The 19,736-nt window shown below is 42.4% G+C and overlaps 1 protein-coding gene across 1 annotated transcript in view; it reads left to right on the top strand.

The window, feature by feature from the left end:
- Positions 1 to 19,736, top strand: part of LOC148183361 (zinc finger SWIM domain-containing protein 6-like) — a 262,132-nt gene that overhangs the window by 95,884 nt on the left and 146,512 nt on the right. The window contains exon 2 of the mRNA XM_088061497.1: positions 17,450 to 17,806. Within this exon, the coding sequence (XP_087917623.1) occupies positions 17,450 to 17,806 (357 nt within the window). The remainder of the gene's footprint in view (positions 1 to 17,449; positions 17,807 to 19,736) is intronic.

Raw genomic sequence — 19,736 nt, 5'->3', positions numbered from 1 at the left:
TTTCCTTGCACCAACACCTGTTACCCTAACAACATATAAGAGAGCAGCATTTCTCCCATATTTGCTATAGCATATGCACTCATGTATGCACACAGACATAAAGAGTCAGTGCAAGGTACCTGAGAAAAATTCCCCTCAAAGGTAGTGAAATACTCACTTCATATGCTTTTGCATCTCCTCAATGGGCAAAGGGTTGAGTCTTAATGAGTGGGGGTATTGGCCTAGGACTCCTTCTTCAGCAATCCTCTGAGTTTAGCAAACTTGAGAGTTCACTGGCTCTGAGAGGTGTCCCACTCAGAGGGAGGTTTCTGGTCGCAACCCACTGTGGTCCAGAAGAGCTCAAAGGGTCTCATTTTGGACCGCTGTTGATAGGGCTGCAAGAGAATGGGCTTTAGCCAGAACAGTATTTCATTCTGTCCACACTTTGGGTCAGGACATGTTCTTTGAAAGTGTGAGAACAAGGATGTTATGCCATTCAGGCAAGAAAAATAGTTTCCAAGGATGTTCATAAAGAAAACAGGAGCTCATTAGACAGCAGCAGTTCCTGGTGCAGACAGTGTTTCTGATAAGCTCAAGAGGAGCTGAGCCCAGGTGCTGTTTGTCAAGGCTGAGGCCTAAAGAGCATTTCTCAGATTGCAGTGCGACCTGAAAAAGAGGGGGGATGTACCACAACAGGTCATTTACCAGGAAGCAGGGCTTTAGCAAATGTAGTGGTTACTCTAGAAGGCAAACATTGTAAATAGCAAATACCCCCCACTTCCTCCTCCTTTTCTTAGCTTTTATATCTGAGCTGACATCATATGGTATGAAATATTCCTTTGGTTAATTTGGGTCAGCTGGCCTAGTTGTGTTCCCTCCCAGGATCTTGCCTACCCCCAGCTTATTGATGGGGTAGGGGAGAGTATTGGAGAGACAGGACAGGAGAAACAGCACACTCAATCATTGGGCACTGACACCAGCTCGGCTCAGGTCATTGTTGCATTCCTTTCTTAAAAATGAGATTCCCTTAATAAATTATAAAAAGAATTTAATATAAATAAAAGACAATTAGGAGACATAAGAAATAAAGCAAAGGGTTAAAACGGCCGGGTGCCTTGGCGCGCTGCCAAGAGCACACCTGGTATCCCAGGGATCCCCTTTTTATCCCCTCCTTGCTGTGAGGGGTTAATGCATATTGAAGCATGTCCCCTCCCTGGTTCTGCCTTCTTGGATCATGCTCTTCACAGTTTTATTTTCTGCTGGTCAGCATATATTTTTTGCTGGTCATCATTATTCTTGCTGGTCAGCATTTTTCTGGAGTTTGGTTTCCTTTCTTTTTGCAAATGGTCAGGGCAGATAACAGTCCGGGGCCGTCATCCTTCCCCTGAGGACAGCTGGGTTTCATATCTTCCGCTGATAACAGTTTGGCCTCTATTGTTCTCTTGATAACAGCTTGGGCCCCACTGTCCTTGCCCTCTGGGGTTTCCTTGCCTTGTACCTAGGAAATTCTTTTAAGCTTAAGACTTGTTAGCAAGAAAAAAGTACATACATAGCTAGAAAGTATTTAACATATAATATTCATCTGCGAAAGCCAATATCACAATACAAATTTATAACAAACCCCTCCTCTTCTTTTTTTTATAAATCATTTGGCTTGAGCAATAATTCTTGTTTTCTAGCTTCTAGCACTCGTTCATTTATTCACAAATCAATTTAGCTTCTTCCAACAGATTTTTCACATTATTTTGTTTTCTTAATACTATGATTTTTTTTGTTTTTGTTTTTACCATTCTAGATGTAGCTAGGTCTATAGGCATTTGCTATGCTTTGAAGTATATTGGTGATCAGACAAATTAAACAGGGGATTAAACAAAGAAGAACTATTAAACCAGCTGTAGCACTGCTACAAGGGGAAGAAGCTTAGCTTCTTCTACTACTCTATCCCCAATACATTATCCCACCAATTAGTGGTCATTACTGATTTTCATTTTTGGACCGGCACATGGGCCATTTTTCTGGTATCTTCGGCGATATCTAGAATGGCATTTTTATTGTCATTGAAAACAACAATCTTATGTATTAATTTTTTCACAGAACACCCCTTCTTTTAGCTAATAAATAGTCTAAAGCCAGCTTACTCTGATATATTGCAGCTCTGGCTTTTCATCTCTGACTGGCTATTAGTTCCATAGCCCCAGCTGTTTTATTGGTTATGATTTCTACAACAGCTTGGAGTTTCATAATGCAAAAATTGGGGTTCGATATCCCCAACTTCCATCTTGTGCCCAAGAATGTTTCCAATATGCGTTCAGGGGCCATTTCTCATCTCCCCATTTTTGAGGTGCTCAAAACCATTCTCTTTTATTTCTTTTTAGGACCTCCAAAGCTAACACCCCCAACTGATTTCTGTCTCGTCAGAGTACAACTCCCCTTCCATTGCGAAGGGAGCTTTGGGTATGCACTTTTCTCACATATCCAAAATAAGCCATCTGGTGCCTTCCAATAGTCATTTTTCTGTTGATTTATATTTTCCCAAAATTTAGATATTTCTGGGATTCCAGAGTAAGGATTTTTCCCTTTACCATTACATCTGAAGAGTCTGGTTCGATTATCATACACACAATTCTTTTCTTTTACTTTTCCTTGAGTCCAATACAGAGTTGGCTCCTCTGGGATCCACCATGTAGAAGTTCCATTGCTAACCTTATACCTTTTACAGGGAGTTTTCCCTATTTCTTTAATAAATTCCTTACCAGTTCGCCATAAACATTCTTCCCCTATCACTGTTCAACTTAGAATCTATCCTTCTGGTCGAGTCCCCCCTCTTATATTGGTCCGGTTCCACTTAAGGAGTTCCACCGGGCCTATGCTACTACCTTTCCATGGCCATTCCTCCGTCATCAAGGCTCCTCCACAGACCCAGCAGTTCGTTATGTTAAGTTCTTTACTTATCCTCTCCCCTAAATCCACAAACAGGTTTTTCCCTAGTCTTGAGATATCTATTTCCCCTTTTAATTGCTGTTTGAGCCTTGCATACAGGTCCTGACGTGAGGTTAAGTTAGGTTTAGGTTTCTGTGTTGGTTTTATCTTTTTTCTTATCACTTGCTCTTTTATCAAATCTTGGGTCTTTCCCTTGACTGACCCCGTGAAGCAAATCCATTTTTCCCCTTTTGGGCAAGTGCTTCCCAATCTAGTACCACTGACTCCTAAGTTTTCTGTGATCCAATATTTTTCCCCTTTATGTATACAGGCACTTAACTTGGATGGGTTATAGCAGTGACTATTGATATTGGTGTGGGTAATAAGAAAGAAAACCCGGTGTCATTCCATGTAAAGCTTTTCATAGCATTTGTAACATGGCTTTGCTGGTGTCCCAAAAGGGAAAAGGATAAATGACAGAAGAAGGAATAATAGGGGTCCAGTATGACTTACGCCCCCACCAATCCTGCCTATGAGGTTGCAGCTCACAGCAGGTGTTTTATATTCTTCTCGGTGGCGAGTTGTAGTGGTCAGTCTGGTCTTGCCCCCTATTTCCTTGTCACTTCCTCTTTTGTAATTTCCAAGCAAATTTCTTTTGACACCTTTTAACAGCAGTTTCCCACCGTTCCTCAGGTCCTTCCCACTCAACACGCACTAGTAATTTCCCATCTGTAAAAAAAGTTATCATTTAAGTTATTCTTAATAGATTTGGCACCGAACACTTCCTGCAACGAGAGGCTTAACTTTGTGAACCATAATACCTATTATTCTCTAATTTAAACACTTATATTTAATCCAGATAGCATGTCCCGTATTGGGATGATTTAGACAAGGTATATGATGTGGCACTGATGGAAGTTGTGGTTCTGCCCCCCTCCTTTATACAAATCACAAGCAAAAGCAAAAATATACGAGGATTTCCCGACCAAAACAGCCCTAGTCCTCCTGTTTGGAGTGGGAGTTTTCCTCCCCAAGGTGGATATTGAAAGTGTCCCAGAACTTGTCCAGGCAGGACTTGAAACTACTGATACAGGCTTGGTCTTACTTCTCAGTTAGGCGTGATTCTTAGCTCATTCCTTGGGTCATTTGGATTGTTTCAGTTCATTACCGCCGGCCTCTATCCAAGAGTCCAGTTTGTATCACTCGGTTTGGGTGTTACAGTCCAGTCCTCAGGTCTTTTGATCTTATTGGTGTGAATCCAACTTCACTCTTTGGTCCAGATTGCAGCTTCTCTGCCTTAATTATCAGTAGTACCTGAAAACAATTTCTTAATAACACAGGGAGAATGAAAACATCACATCAAAATTTTCCATCAGTATTCTTTAAAATTCTTGGGTTAAGCGAAATTTAACAGTTAACATAGGAGCCAATCTCTTTCTGCGCGTTCAAATTAGTTAAGCAAGAAAGGCTAGGTTAGTTTTGACTTCAAATAAATTACATTCATTACCTTTTTACCCTTTGGTTAATATTTACCTGTTTAGCTTCACAAACTTCTTTTATCGGTTTCTTAGAACAAACCCCTTCCTTTTAACTACAAGAGTAAAAGAAAGAAAGGGAAAAAAAAAAATAAGAGAAAAAGAGATCTTATTTCAAGAAATTAAACACTTTGATGAGGTTTTCAGAACCTAACGAGCTAGACTACTTTTGCTTTGGTCTCTTCATACACCGGTCTGTTTCTTCGTCCTTTGTTCCGTTCCTTCTTTCCCATTCACAGCAGTTTTTTTTTTAGGCTATTTCTCCCCCTCCTGCTGCCGCAGCTCTGGGCCGAGCAGGCTGTTTCAGCAGCTCGCTCTGCAGGGAGGGGCTGTCACTTGCGTGCTGACCCTGGGGCAAAGCTCGTGTCCCCTCTTTCCCTGCTGTGCCGTCCCTTCACACACAGGACTGGCATGTTTAAACACACTCAGCTCCCACCACAGCCGAGGGGCAGAGCCCGGGGTCCACAGTGCTCTGGTCTGGGGCTCCTCTGCTGGGCCAGCTCGCTCCTCAGCACTAAACCTCACTCAGCACCGCTGCCAGGTCGGTGATCGCTCCCGGCACCTCGCACCCCTCGAGACCCCGGCACAGACACGGCGGGTCCTGCTCTAGCAGCGCGACTCACGAACCGCTCTCTGCACCCTTCACATCAGGTGGGAGAGGACCGGGAGCCGCCACACGGGGCCCCGCTGTTCGCCACTTACAGGGACCGGGTCCTGCTGCAGCCGCTTTACATCAAAGCAATAAAACAACACTTAAACCTAGCAACTCCTAACCCAGCGCTCCAGATACTCCTAACATTTCCTATTTTGGGCACAATTCTCACCTCTAATCGCGCTTGAAAGTTTGTTTGTTTGTTTGTTTGTTTGTTTTCTTTTCCTTACAAGCCAGTGCACACTCTTCGGAGCCAACAAGACACTTCTCACTCTCTTTCTAAAAATCTTTACAACTCTAATGAAAGGCATCGCAAACCTCTCTCTCTCTCCTGCCACTATCATCTCGCACTCTTTACACCACATCCCTCCAGAATCTCCACTACACAAATTACTTTGCAAGAACCAGTCTTACAATTGTTTTCAAACTCTTCTTTCACAAAATAAGACTCATCTCTAAATTAACACATGTACTTATTAAAATAGCCCAAGTTTAGAGTCTCCACAATTCTCTTCTCAATTTGAAACGCCAACAATCTTAATTCTAATCTTTTTTAACTGGGTCCACTTCTGCTTCTGTAATAAGCACAGCTGCAAAACAACACAAGCACTCCTAGAGACATGTGCACTTTCTTGGCAAATTCAAAAGAACAAGAAATCATGGCAGTTCTGAGCCTGATCTTCACTTAAACACACCATCACAATAACTCTTTTTTAGAAATCATCAGAGAGATGATCAGCATTTCATATTGTGAAAAGAGAGACAAAATAATTTTCAGCAGCAGTAAAAAGATTTACAACAATCCATAGGATTTTGCTTTTAGGCTGGTACCAGATTCTGCTGTTAAGAACCATGGGCTGTGCTCATCAGCACGGGACACAAACAACATTATGGTTAACCGCTCTAACACTTATTGACAACCTGATAAGTTTTCACCTTAAGAAGTGACTACTATGCAAATTACTGTAACTTGCCTTTAAAATTAAAATCAACCACAAAATTCTACGATATTCACTAAAGTAAAGAAATTGGAAGGCATACTAAGAAATGGGTTTGTTTCTCTATAAAATAAATATTGCAGTCACTCAAGAAAAAAACAAACAGAGCTTACTTCTTTTTCCGCTTTCTCCCAGGATGCATTTCTTGGAATTCTTCTAAGCTTCTCTCCAAAGCTTCTCTGCTCTTCCTGAAATCTCAAATTTTAATCACCGACACAGCTTACTGCTGCAGAAGCTTACAGCACCATCATACATGGAATTCTCTCAGAACCCGGGAAAACAAAGGCTTGCAACTTGCAGCTCCCTTGGTTTGGAGCTGATACCATACGCCAGTACTGCTCCATATCTCACTTACACATCTGGCTAAGAAAAAGCTCTCTGAGACAGTTTGACACCAGTCCTTACTCTCGGAATCACAGAACTTAATGTGCCTAAGGTCTCATAAGACCCCGGCATAGAAAACCTGGGTCCCAGAGCGACTCGCCTGGCTCTCTCACCATTGGGCATGTTCCCGGCCTGTTTCACAGCTTCAGGAGGTTCCAGGAGTCACTGAGAGCTCCTCCGATCCCCCTGTGCCTGGAGCAGGGAACCCGAACCAGCATCTGTGGTTCAATCCAGCCTGCCGGCAGCCACCTAAACACAGCTCTGCGGCTTGAGAGCTCCAAAATAAGTTTAAACAATCCAGGGGCACCAAGACTTAGAAGGCCCCCTGCCCTCACTTTACTCAAAAGGGATAGGCTGAACTCATCCCCTCAGGGCACCCTCCGTTCCTGATCTTATCAGGGTTCGGCCCGACTCACCGCCGGCTGGAGCTCCAGGAGTTCCCTTGCACTCCTGAGGCTGACCCGCCCCTCCGTCCCAATAGCTCGGCAGGGAGTAGCCCTGGGAGCACCATCTCCCAGGAAAACCTTTCACCGCCGCCACAGTGGGGCAAAAAAAACTTCTAAAAAAACCAAAAAAACAAGCACTTCAAACGCTGAATCACATACCAGGTCACCAAAGCGATCCCTCCCCCGCAAGCAGCTCTTGTTGCCCGGGGGGGGAAGAAAGGCGCGGAGGGAAGATCTCCACTAAAGATAACCTTGGCTTTGCTCTGAGACCAGACCCGCTGAGAACAGATTTGATACAGCACCCCCGCAGCTCCTGGGCTACAAGCCCCAGTTCTGGTTTGCCCCACCCCGGGGCTCCATGACAGGAGCTCGCAGGGAGGAAGCGAATCACTCCATGTGTCCCCACCGTGATCCAGTCCCTGTGGAAACATCGACCCGTGTTCACTCTTACTCCAGCACAGCACAGGAAGCCTTTCCTCTTTAGCAACACAATTCCAAAAAAATCCCCACAAACTTTAACGCAACAATCACACCTATTTACGCATTCTCACAGCTGTTCATTCAACTCCACCCAGTCACAGCAAGACAATAAGGTGCTCTTTACTTCCCAGTTACTTGTTAATATACGCCTATGGGCACTGTAATATGTCAAATATCTCAAGTTTCTTAGATTATTCCTCAATTTGGCAGTTTTAAGTCCAAATTTCTTGGATTTAATCCTCAACTTGACAAAGTTTTAGAGAATCCACATTTTACTCTGTTTTCCCAGTGGATTGTGCCAGGAAAACCTTGGGCTCCCTTTCCCGAGGGGCTAACCCCTCCCCTGAGACCCAGTCCCAGTAACCCCGGGGGTATCTTGCAACCCCCGCTTCCCACTCCCCCCCAAAGATTACTTACAATCCGTCTTCTTCTTTGGGTCTTCGTGCACAAGAATTATGGAGCAAAAATACCGTGGTTTTTAGGGAGCCTTTTCCCCTTTCCTTTGCTTTATTCCTCTCCTTCTTGTCCTCGGGGTTTTGACCTGCAGCCGCTTGGCCCACGCTAGGAGAAACAGAGCGGGGTCTGCTGAACTCAGCAGGGGCGCGCCTGTTTCCCCGTTCTGGATCTCCGGTGGTCCTAGAGGTGAGGTGCTTATCCCGGACGAGCCCCCAAAAATTCTTAAAAACAAGATTCACTTAATAAATTATAAAAAGAATTTAATATAAATAAAAGACAATTAGGAGACATAAGAAATAAAGCAAAGGGTTAAAACGGCCGGGTGCCTTGGCGCGCTGCCAAGAGCACACCTGGTATCCCAGGGATCCCCTTTTTATCCCCTCCTTGCTGTGAGGGGTTAATGCATATTGAAGCATGTCCCCTCCCTGGTTCTGCCTTCTTGGATCATGCTCTTCACAGTTTTATTTTCTGCTGGTCAGCATATATTTTTTGCTGGTCATCATTATTCTTGCTGGTCAGCATTTTTCTGGAGTTTGGTTTCCTTTCTTTTTGCAAATGGTCAGGGCAGATAACAGTCCGGGGCCGTCATCCTTCCCCTGAGGACAGCTGGGTTTCATATCTTCCGCTGATAACAGTTTGGCCTCTATTGTTCTCTTGATAACAGCTTGGGCCCCACTGTCCTTGCCCTCTGGGGTTTCCTTGCCTTGTACCTAGGAAATTCTTTTAAGCTTAAGACTTGTTAGCAAGAAAAAAAAGTACATACATAGCTAGAAAGTATTTAACATATAATATTCATCTGCGAAAGCCAATATCACAATACAAATTTATAACACCTTGCTTCTCACTAAATTCACTCTTTCTCAGTTCATGTAATTTCTGCTACTTTGTGCAACATACATCTCACACCACAGATTATTTTCTCACAAGGTTAAATCTTCTCAAGGCACACATCAGGTCTTTCCATCCTTCCGCATTACCCACCAAATACACCCTGGTCCTTGGGCAAAGACAATCCAACAAATAGGTTTGCCTTTACCCATGGGAGGAGAAATCCACACTGACTTCTCCACAGCCACTTCCCTGTGTGTAGTATGGGGACCTTATCTTCTCCCACAGTGTGTAGGGGGTTTGTTTGGGCAGGACCAGGGCAGTTAGCAGATCCTCTGGTGTTAAGCTAAATGGCTTCTGCTAAATTTGCATCCCAATGCTTCCATGCCCCATTACCTAACGCTCTTAACATAGTCTTCAGCAGTCCATTATACCTCCCAATCTTTCCAGAAGCTTGTGGGTGATAAGGGATGTGATATATCCACTCAATGCCATGTTTCTTTGCCCAAGAGTTTATAAGGTTATTTTGAAAATGAGTCCCATTGTCTGACTCCATTCTCTCTGGGGTACCATGTCACTACAAAATGTGTCTCTTAAGGCCTAAGATGGTGTTTCAAGCAGTAGCATGGTTTACTGGGTATGTTTCCAGCCAACCAGTAGTTGCATGGTAAGTATACAGCTCTTGCCATGGCATGTTCATGGCAGTGGTCCAATGTAGTCAATTTGCCAGGCCTCACCATATCAGAAACCCATCCACTGCCCTCTATTCCAGGGAGATTTCACTTGCGCAGCTCCCTTAATTTTGCAGCACGTTTCACATTCATGAATAACCTATGTGATAGTCTCCATGGTCAGGTCCACCCCTTGATCACACGCCCATCTGTATGTTGTATCTCTTCCTAGATGTCCTGATGTTTTTATACCAAAATCCGCCAGATAGAAACATTCTAATGCAGTTTTGAGTATTAGAAAGCAGGCATTCTTTGTTGCAGCATGCTGGTCACTCAGAAGATCCTTCTTCTAACTGAGTGCCCCGACCATCAGGTAAACAGAGTTTTTATTACACACACTGATTACATATTCATTAGCTATCCCCGCTTTCTTGATGTATAACTTTATTTTACATAGTAATTTTCCTTATCAGAAGTCCTTATATGGTTCTTTGGGGTCTTCAGTGATCTTCAATGTCTGGTGTTCTTTCTAGGTGGCTGTTCCTTGACCCCTGCTTTTGAATAAGTGCAATATCATTGTTTTACATAACTTCTGTTTGTCAGCCTTGCAGAGCTGAGCCGGCATCCTGCTTGCATTTTGCATGACTTCTGTTTGCCTAAGTTACATCATTTATCTACTTCTCCCAAGGCTACGCTGTTCTGTTCTATTAGTATTAATTTCTCCCATTTTTTTGCAACACTTGGATCACATTTAGTAATATTGTTGCCTTTTTCCCAACCTGGAAATGAAACTAAAGATAATTTCAGTAAAGAGGTAATATAAGAGCGGATCTTTATTTGAAGGCCTTCAGGGGCTGTTATGGAAAGATGTCCGCAAAAGCCCACGCCCCCAGGGGTGAGTACATATTTATAGGTTTTAGGATATTAGCATAATTGATAAAAAGCACCAATTAGGAGGACAAGTGGTGATGCAATTCTCTTCCAGGTCAAGCCCCTTTTCTGGAGCCCCCCCCCTTGGCACTAGCTGTACTTTGTCCATGAAAATGTATCTTGAAGACTTTTTCTTAACCTCGATAGCCAGGAAGAACTAAGATAGCTCTGGGGCCTTGTACCCCCCAGGGCTTAGAGGTCTGGAATTTGTTTTGTCTTTCTGCCTAGGGAAAGGCCATGGGAAATTACTGTGAAAATTAGCCACTAATACAGTAGACTACAGATCTACAAATATATGTGCAAAGATACAGAGAACATATAAAAGAAAAAAAGGCAAAATCCAAAATGGCATCAATAAAACTAGATGGAAATTTTTCTCCCAAATCAAGGCTGAATTAACTATTGCCAGGATAGCAAAACTAGACTTAGGCATCTTGTTTCTTTTCAGACAGCTGTTCGATTAACCAAAGGGTTTCGTCCCTTTTAATTCTGGAATAATGCACGATTTTACTCTGTCCAGTTTCAATGTAGTAGAAGCTGTCAATAGTTCTTGAAAGGTCCCTTCTACTTTCACTGGAGCAGAGAGGTTCCCCAGTCTTTTAAGTAGACCCGATTTCCTGGTTGGAACTCATGCACTGGTTTGTCCAATCCCATCAGCCTGGCAATCACTGTTTGCTGCAAATTGTGTAAAGTTTTACAAAGAGAAATGAGGTAATTATTCAAACTGACCCCTCATTTTATGTGTGTGTTTCCTGGAATGTGTGGTACTTGCTAGGATTGACCATGTAGCAGCTCATAGGGGCTTATTTTGCTGGTGGTCTGTGACTGAATTCTAATTCGAAGTAGAGCAACAGGTAAGGCATGCATATGTGTCAAGGAGGTTTCCTGACATACTTTACCCAAGTGCAATTTGATTGTATAATTCATTTGCTCTACTTTGCCACTAGCTTGGGGCCTATAAGGAGTATGAAGATCCCAAGATATTCCCAAGGCTTTCCTAACCTGTTGTACCACTTCTGCAATAAAGTGGGAACGTCTGTCAAATGATGTTCCCAAAGGTACCCAAAATGTAGGTATTATTTGATTCAACAGTATTTTAGTCACTTCCTTAGCCTGGTTGGTATGACAAGGGAAGGCTTCTGGCCACCCAAAAAAGGTATCCACCAGAACTAGGAGGAATTTATATCCCCCTTTTCTGGGTAATTAAGTCAAATCAATCTGCCAGTATTCACCTGGAACATTTCCAGAATTTATGGCCCCTAGCACTACTTTGTTAGCTGTGTTAGAGGTTGTTTCTTTTACAAACTATACATTTTTGTATTCTTGATTGTACAATCTGAGCCATTTTAGACCTAATTACAGATTTTTAAAAATGTTTGAAAATTTTTTCAGTACTCCAATGAGTGGCTTTGTGTTTGTGATACACTATTTCACACAAGATTGGTTCAGGGACTACTATTTGCCTGGTTGGGGTAACTGCCCAGCCTTGTGGATAAAATTTTGCTTCTAAGGTTACAATTAATTGACAGTCCCTATCACTATACTCTGGTTTCTCTACTGGGAGAGGTATCTCTGACAGGGGTATTAAAGATAAAACTTTGTTTTCTAATGTGCCTTTTTCTGCAGCCTCTTTGGCAGCCTTATCGGCTAAATGATTTCCCAGTTCCAGTTTGGTCTTACCTGCTTGGTGTGCTCTGCAATGCATGATGCAACTTCTGGTTTCTGGATACTTTCAAGTAAATCCAAGATATGTTTTCCATTTTTGATTGATGTGCCTTGAGGTGTCAAAAGGCCTCCTTCTTTCCAGATGGCCCCATGTGTGCATGTACCACTCCAAAGGTGTATTTTGAATCAGTCCAAATGTTAACTCGTTTTCCTTTACTCAGTTCCAATGCTCAAGTGAGTACAATTAGTTCTGCTTTCTAGGCCCAAACATCCGAGGGGAGCGCCCCCAATTCAATTACCTCATGGGGTGTAGTCACTGCATATCCACATAATTGTTTTCCATTTCAGACAAAGCTGCTTCCATCGGTAAACAATTCCCAGTCAAGTCTTTCCAAGAGTCAGTCTCCCAAGCCAGGTCTGCTGAAACACACTTCTTCTATAGTCTATAAGTAATCATGCTCTGGGGTTCCTTCTACTTGTTGGGCAGATAAGAACATAGCAGGGTTAATGATAGAAGTTGTTTTGAATGTCACATTGTCTTGCTTCAGCAAGACTACCTGATATTTTAGCATCTGGCTAGGAGATAGCCAGTGGCCCCTTTTTGCTCAAGTACTGACTACACCATATGTGATACATAAACAATGTTTTCTCCCAAAGTCAGTTTTCGAGCTTCCTGGATCAAGAGAACAGTAGCTGCTACTGCCCTCAGACCACTAGGCCAGCCCTGGTTGACATTATCTAGTTGCTTTTGTAAATTTTCTCTAAAAAATTATTTTTCTCTTTCTCTGATTCTGCTGCATTTCTTCTGTATTTTTCTTTCTCTTCCTGGATTTCTCAGCCTCCTTTGGACTGAATTCCTTTTGGGATCTTCCCTCATGGGGAGCCCTGCTTATATCAGTTCTCTAGTTTTGATGAAAACTCCCGAGCTTGTTAGTATCTTGTTTCTCGTGTTTATTAGAAGGTCATCACAAAACTTGGCAGGTCTCTCCAGACTAGCTGCACAAGGTTAATTCTTTCTAATCTGGTGCATTTCTTTGTAATCTGGTGCATTTCTTTCTTCTGATGGTACAACAAGGCCTCGTGGCTCTCCCTGTGCCCGATAGCACAAAATGGCTCTGAACAACGCCGTTCTTTTATCTTTATACCTATTTTTACCCAATTAACAATAGACACGTTTATTATTTTTCTTAATGACCCAATGACCCATCACCTCTGTGCTACACTGTGGCATTTCCTAACCAATCACTTACTATTACCCAAAAACCTCTAGGAGAACATGAAGAAGAAAGAAGGGACAAGAGACAACACCCTAAATCCTCCATCTTGTCTCCTGTTCTCTAAACTAACTTTTTCACCCAGTGACTTAAGAAAACTTTCTAATCTACACACACTTTTAGCTTTTTCTATCTAACTTTAACAGTTGTTTTCATGTATCACCATGAAAACATGCTCATGAATTTCATGTTATATGAAATTCAGTTTTTCTGGATCTTAAAACTAAATATCGGAAACAAGGGCACACACTCTGTATCCCAGACTCCAACAGCTTTGAAAAGTAGGCCAAGGCCCATCTCTGGTCCCTGAGTGTGACAGCACTCCCGGTGCTATGTTTTGTCTTTCATAGGTAAATAGTTCAAACGAGTGCATGGTGTCTGTGAGCCCCAAAGCAGGAGCCCACATAAAGGCTTGCTTGAGTTGTAAAAAGGCAGCCTGTGGATCATCAGTCCAGTCTATAAAGTCCTTCTGAGCCATCTTCAAGGTCTCATACAGTGGCTTTACCAGCAGCCCATAACTGCTGATCCACAGGTAACACCATCCAATCATCATGAGAAAGGCACAAAACTCTCTTACCATTTGTAGCTGTGGGAGTTGGCAAAATGCTTCTTTTTGTTCCTGTCCCATCATCCTTTGTCCTTGGAGGATTTTGAATCCCAAGTAGGTTACTGTGGTCTGGACTATTTGTGCTTTGTCTTTGGATACTCTTTATCCACTTAGTCACAGAAAATTCAACAATGCCACAGTCTGATCCCAACACTGCTGTTCAGTTTCAGTAACTATCAGAATGTCACCTACATACTGTAACAAGACTTGAATGAGGTTCTTATTTTTCCATCTCTCCAGTTCTTTTGCCAATTGATTTCTGATTATGGTGGGGCTATTTTTAAACTCCTTTGTTAGAACTGTCCAAGTCAGTTTGGTTCTTCTCTCTGTGTTCAGATTTTCCCATTCAAACACAAAAAGCTTTTGACTTTCAGTACTCAAAGGGATATAGAAAAAGGCATCTTTCAAATCTAATACTGTAAACCATTTTAATTTTTCACTCAAGGTTGTTAGCAAGGTATAAGGTTTTGTTACTACCAGGTGTATATCTTCTTCTATCTTATTTATGGCTCTACGGTCCTGTACCAGCCAGTGATCCTTTCCATTTGCCTCCTTAACTGGCAGAATAGGTTTATTAAATTTGGATTTGCATTCCTTCAATAGGCCCTATTTTATAATTTTTTCCACAAGGGATAATAACCCTTACAGCTTTCTATTTTCAAAGGGTATTACTTTTGCCTTACCAGTCCCGCTCCAGGTTTCAATTTAATCCTTACAGGCTCTGCTCTTTTGGATCACCCAGCCACGTCTCCAGCCCAGCCTATCATAATTACTGCATCCTGAAGTGATACTGGGAGATGGATCATGTCCAATTTCAGAGACTGTAGTGCAAAAACAGAGGCTTCCACATAATTAGGTTCTGGAATAATAACCTTTATTTTTCCATTTTTAAATTTCATTTCAGCATTTAGTTTTTCCAATAAATCTCTCCCAAGGAGAGGCTTTGGCAAATTGGGTGGATGCAAAAACTGGTGAGTCATCCATTGTTTTCCTAATTTAAAATCAATGAGTTTGAAAAATGGCTGAGTTTCGTGATTCCCTGTTGCACCAATGATTGTGATAGAATCATTACTCAAGTTTCCTTTTACTGTATTTAGCACCAAGTAACTAGCTCCTGTATCTACTAAAAATTCTACCTCCTCATTTACCTCCTCATTTCCCATCCTAGCTATAAGCAGAAGTTCTGCTGGGGAAGAATCCTCCATTCCCCCTCAGTCATCATCAGTGATGGCCATGAGAGGGGGGACTTTTACTAGTACATTGAGATAAGGCAGTTTGCTATAGCAGAAATGAAAGGTTGCTTGCACACAAGCAAAGGGAAAAAAAAAATTATCCCCTATTTCCCATCAGCAAGCAATGTCTGGACCCTTCCTAGGAACCAAGGCTTCAGCATGCATAGCGGTTGCTCCGGAAAGCAAACATTGTAAATAACAAATAACCCCCTTCCTCCTCCTTCCCTTAGCTTTTGTATCTGAACTGACGTCATATAGTATAGAATATCCATTTGGTTAATTTGGATCAGCTGGCCTACTTGTGTGCCCTCCAAGGATCTTGCCCACCCCCATTCTATTGATGGGATGGAATACTGGAGAGACAGCACTGATGCTGTGCCAGCACTTGTCAGCAGTACCCAAAACACTGGTGTGTTATCAGCACCTCTCTGGCTATCAATGCAAAGCACAGCACTGGGAGGGGTGCTATGGGAAAATGAACTCCAGCTCAACCAGACCCAATTCAGTTACTGAGAGCAGGAAGGAGTAGGATCAGGCCCTTTTTGAGTGTTCAAGTGCTACACTTTTCCTCAGTTCATAGATGAGAGACTTGGATATATACTTTGTAGGAAAGTGATATTAAAAAAAGATATCTCCTATACAATTTCCTTGAGACCACCAATACATCTCTTCTTTACTGGAAATTAACCTGAAATAGAGCTGGATAAGTTTTAACAATACCTTTTTTTTGAGAGTGGGCACTCACGGGAGCATGCTATAATTACTTAAAAACCAAAGGGAAAGTCAGAGGGAGGAGCTCATGATTCAAGGGGAAATTCCCTTCCCCTTCTCTGTATAAGTGTTGAGTGGAGCCAAGAGCAAGAATGTCAAGTATGCCTGGGCTGCTTCATCCTCCATCCCCATCCTCTCTGTGCACTTTACAGCTTACTGCCTCTTCAACTCTAACTACTTTAACTGATAAACATTATCTTGGAAAAATCAAGAGTCTGTGTCTATGACTTCTGGGTAGAGCATCAAATTTCTGTAGCTGAATGAAATCCAAACAGTGATACTGACTGCACAACCTGCTCTGAAATGCACAGCATAAACAAATGAAAAAAATTAGATTTTCCTCTTCATTTCTAGTAGATTGAAGAGCTTCTTAAAAACAATTTGAGATGCAATATTTTGGACTATAGCTATGTACATATGTCTTTTTTACCACCTAATTTTCACATGATACTGCTTCCTACAACACACTTTTCTTGAAATATAAGAATACTGAATCAGTTTTGGAATTTGAGGGAGTATGGCTTTATATTATTTCCATTATAAATAGTTAATGTATAACACCTTACTTGTAATATCCATTCCAGATTTTATGTATGCAGTCTGTTCAAGTTTAATACTGATAATATGTAATTTGTTTGTATTGCTTTGTAGCTATACCTCTGACTTAATGCTTGAACCAAAAATCAATGTCATGTTTACATAAAATCCAAAAGAAACATCCAAATTCTGCAGTGATAAAGTACTGAGAGCCAAAACTGGGCCTTAACATTGGGAAAACAGAGATGGCTTCAGGTCTGATCTTCAAAGAACAGCATTTGAGACCTTGGTTCAACAGGGTGCTCTGTGGAGTAGTGGTTGAAGATCTTTCTTATGATATACCATATCTTCTTAATATAAGAAAAACCAGCTCTTTTGCCTTCTGCTTTATCATGCCAAGTGGAGATGCACACTTCTGAAACAGTCTGTGCATGTCTCATTGACTATTATGAATCTGATATCCTGTGTATTGGTAACTGCAGCAGTTTCCACTTCCCAAGAGCTACACCAACATAGCTGCCCTACCAGATTGCTTGGGTTGATGATGAGCTTTAGCATCAGCTCAGTGGTGGGAGAGGTGAAAGCAGTGAGGTTATGTGACTTGTGTCAGTGAATCAGTGGCAGAGTTGAGATTAGGACCAGGGTTTGTGCCACTAGAGTGCACTACTTTCCTCTTACTTATTGAGAGAATGGGTAAATGTGCTGGTAGGTGCAGACTGGTGTGAGGTTTGGAAAATTGCTGCCAGCTTGCTGAACTACTGGGAGTTTCACATTGGTCTTAATTGGATGCAAGTCTGCTTCTGCAGCTATCATTTACCAAGTAACTTTTTCTTGCTATCAAATTTTTATGAATGTAATGATGGAATGGCAGAGGGCTTGTAAACCAGCTCCTTTTGATTTTATTGGATATTAAAAGGGTATGACAGAAAGACAGGGTTCATCATACTTGTAATTAAAACAAGTTCTGTGAGATATATTCTTTCTCAGAAATACATGATGACTTTTGCTTGATTAATTAAAGGTTATCAAAAATGAGATATAGTATTTTATTTAAGAATGTAAGCCCTCCTTTTTTCCCTTCACAGGTTTCCACTTGAGTGGCACCGTGACAGACCCTGCAATGCAATCGGAGCCAGAATCTGTTTGCAATGTAGCTATCAGCTTTGATCGTTGCAAGATTACCTCAGTGACTTGTAGCTGTGGAAACAAGGACATATTTTACTGTGCCCACGTTGTGGCACTCTCTTTATACCGGATCCGCAAGCCAGATCAGGTCAAACTGCATCTTCCCATTTCAGAGACACTGTTTCAAATGAACAGAGACCAACTACAAAAATTTGTTCAGTATTTGATCACAGTGCACCACAGAGAAGTTTTGCCAACTGCTCAGAAATTAGCAGATGAAATTCTTTCACAGAATTCAGAAATCAATCAAGTCCATGGTAAGTTTGATGCTTGTTCTTTTGTTTCATTCCCTCTCTGTTTTTTTATATTATTTTTTGTGGCACTCAGGAGTGTGACCTTCTGAAGTCCCTTTCAACCTAATTATTTTGTAATTTTTATGGTGTTTACATTATGGTGTTGTGGTCAGTTCATCACATGTTGTTTCTGCCACTGCTTTCTCCTCAGGGGGAGGACTCCTCACACTCTTCCCCTGCTCCATTGTGGGTTCCTTCTGTCCTGGTTACAGGAGTTCCAGTTTAGCAGTATGTAGGTGTAACAAACAATTACTTCGACTCCTCTCTACCTCATTTCTGACACACTGTTAACGATGGGTAGTTTGCAGTAGCTGTCCAGTGCACACTTGACACCTCAGGCTACAAGATGGATGTTAAATGAGATAAGGAAAAAAGAGGCAACCCTGCAAGGCAGGGTAGTGTTTCTTTTTCTTCATACCAATGACTCAGCTGTCATAACTCCCTCTGAGAAAGCACCACCACAGTCACACCCATCCTGAGGTGGTCACCACTGCTAATGGGCCATAATGGACTCAATAGCACCAGCAAAAGAGGCAACTGCAATGACTCCCAGTATTACATCATTCCATTGTGAAAGTCCCCACCCAGAGGGAGGTACTGAGCATAACCAAACGAACCTAAGCATATATAATCTCTGGTTTTGGAGATTTGGGACACCACCACCACCACCACCACTCCACAGATCCAGAGGAGGACCAAAACTTCCACAGAACCACCGCTTTTGACTGCAACCACCACCTGATAGGACTGCAACCATCACCCTGACCAACAGGGTGTAACTTTTCTCTAAATAATCCTTTTTCTCTTTCTCTGATTCTGCTGCATTTCTTCTGTATTTTTCTTTCTCTTCCTGGATTTCTCAGCCTCCTTTGTACTGAATTCCTTCTGGGATCTTCCCTCATGGGGAGCCCTGCTTATATCAGTTCTCTAGTTTTGATGATGTCTCGGTTTTAGAAGACAGGTGTCTGCTAGGGAGGGCAGGAGCCCCTTTAGGAATGAAAGAATGTAGACCCTCTCTCTCCGAATTATTATAATTCTGAAATCAAGGGGCTTTCAGGCAGAGATTTGGGGATAGGAATAACAGTTCTTTACTAGTATTTATAACAAGGCAAATAAACAATAATAACTACAGCATTAGCAAGAAAACAGAACCAGGCACCCCGTGACAGCTTTCTCGGCTGAGACGGGAAGAGATGGAAGAGAGGCTTTGCTTCACAAACTCCCGAGGGCAGTCAGTTCCGGTGCTCCTGCAGGGCTCTGAGGAACAGTCGGCTGGAACAGCAGGGATGAGCTGAGATCCTGGGCTGGTGGCTGAGGTGTATCAGCAGCTCCGCAGTGGTGCCTGGCACTGCCACACGTCCCGGCAGGACAGGGGGGTGCGAGGCCACCAACGAAGAGGGAAGAAGGAGAAGAAGCAGCAGCTCTGTCTGGGTGATGGCGAAATTCCCTTCTCCCCACTGCAACAGCTCTGCGCTCCAAGTGTCCTTCTTCAAAGCTGAAGAAAAGTCCGCCAAACTGTCCCCACCCTCCTTTGTCCTGCCCCCTTCCCCCGATGGACCCAGCCGAACTCTTGGTCTTCTCTCAAGCACCCACTAAGTACCCACAGTTAGGTTGTTCCTGCAACTAATGGGTAAAAATTCCACAGGCAAGCTAGAAAAAAAAAAGAAAAAGACACCTGACCCCCAACATTATCCACCCCGAATTTTTGCCCATACTGAAATGTTACATCAAATATTAAACCTTTAAATTATACACAAATGCACACTACTTTAACTATATACATATGTACATAAAGATACAGATACAAGCACAGTGTCATGGGTAGTTCACTCAAAAACCAGGTTTCCTTGAGGTATGTACTGGGTCTCTCCATCCTTTTGCATCACCTACTAAG

This window comes from Pseudopodoces humilis, chromosome 12 (genome assembly GCF_049639895.1).
Source record: "Pseudopodoces humilis isolate 2021_Gansu_Grassland_sample_001 chromosome 12, ASM4963989v1, whole genome shotgun sequence".
Classification (NCBI taxonomy): domain Eukaryota; kingdom Metazoa; phylum Chordata; class Aves; order Passeriformes; family Paridae; genus Pseudopodoces; species Pseudopodoces humilis.
The sequence above is the reverse complement of the archived record's forward strand: the minus strand, read 5'-3'. Positions and strand labels throughout refer to the sequence as shown.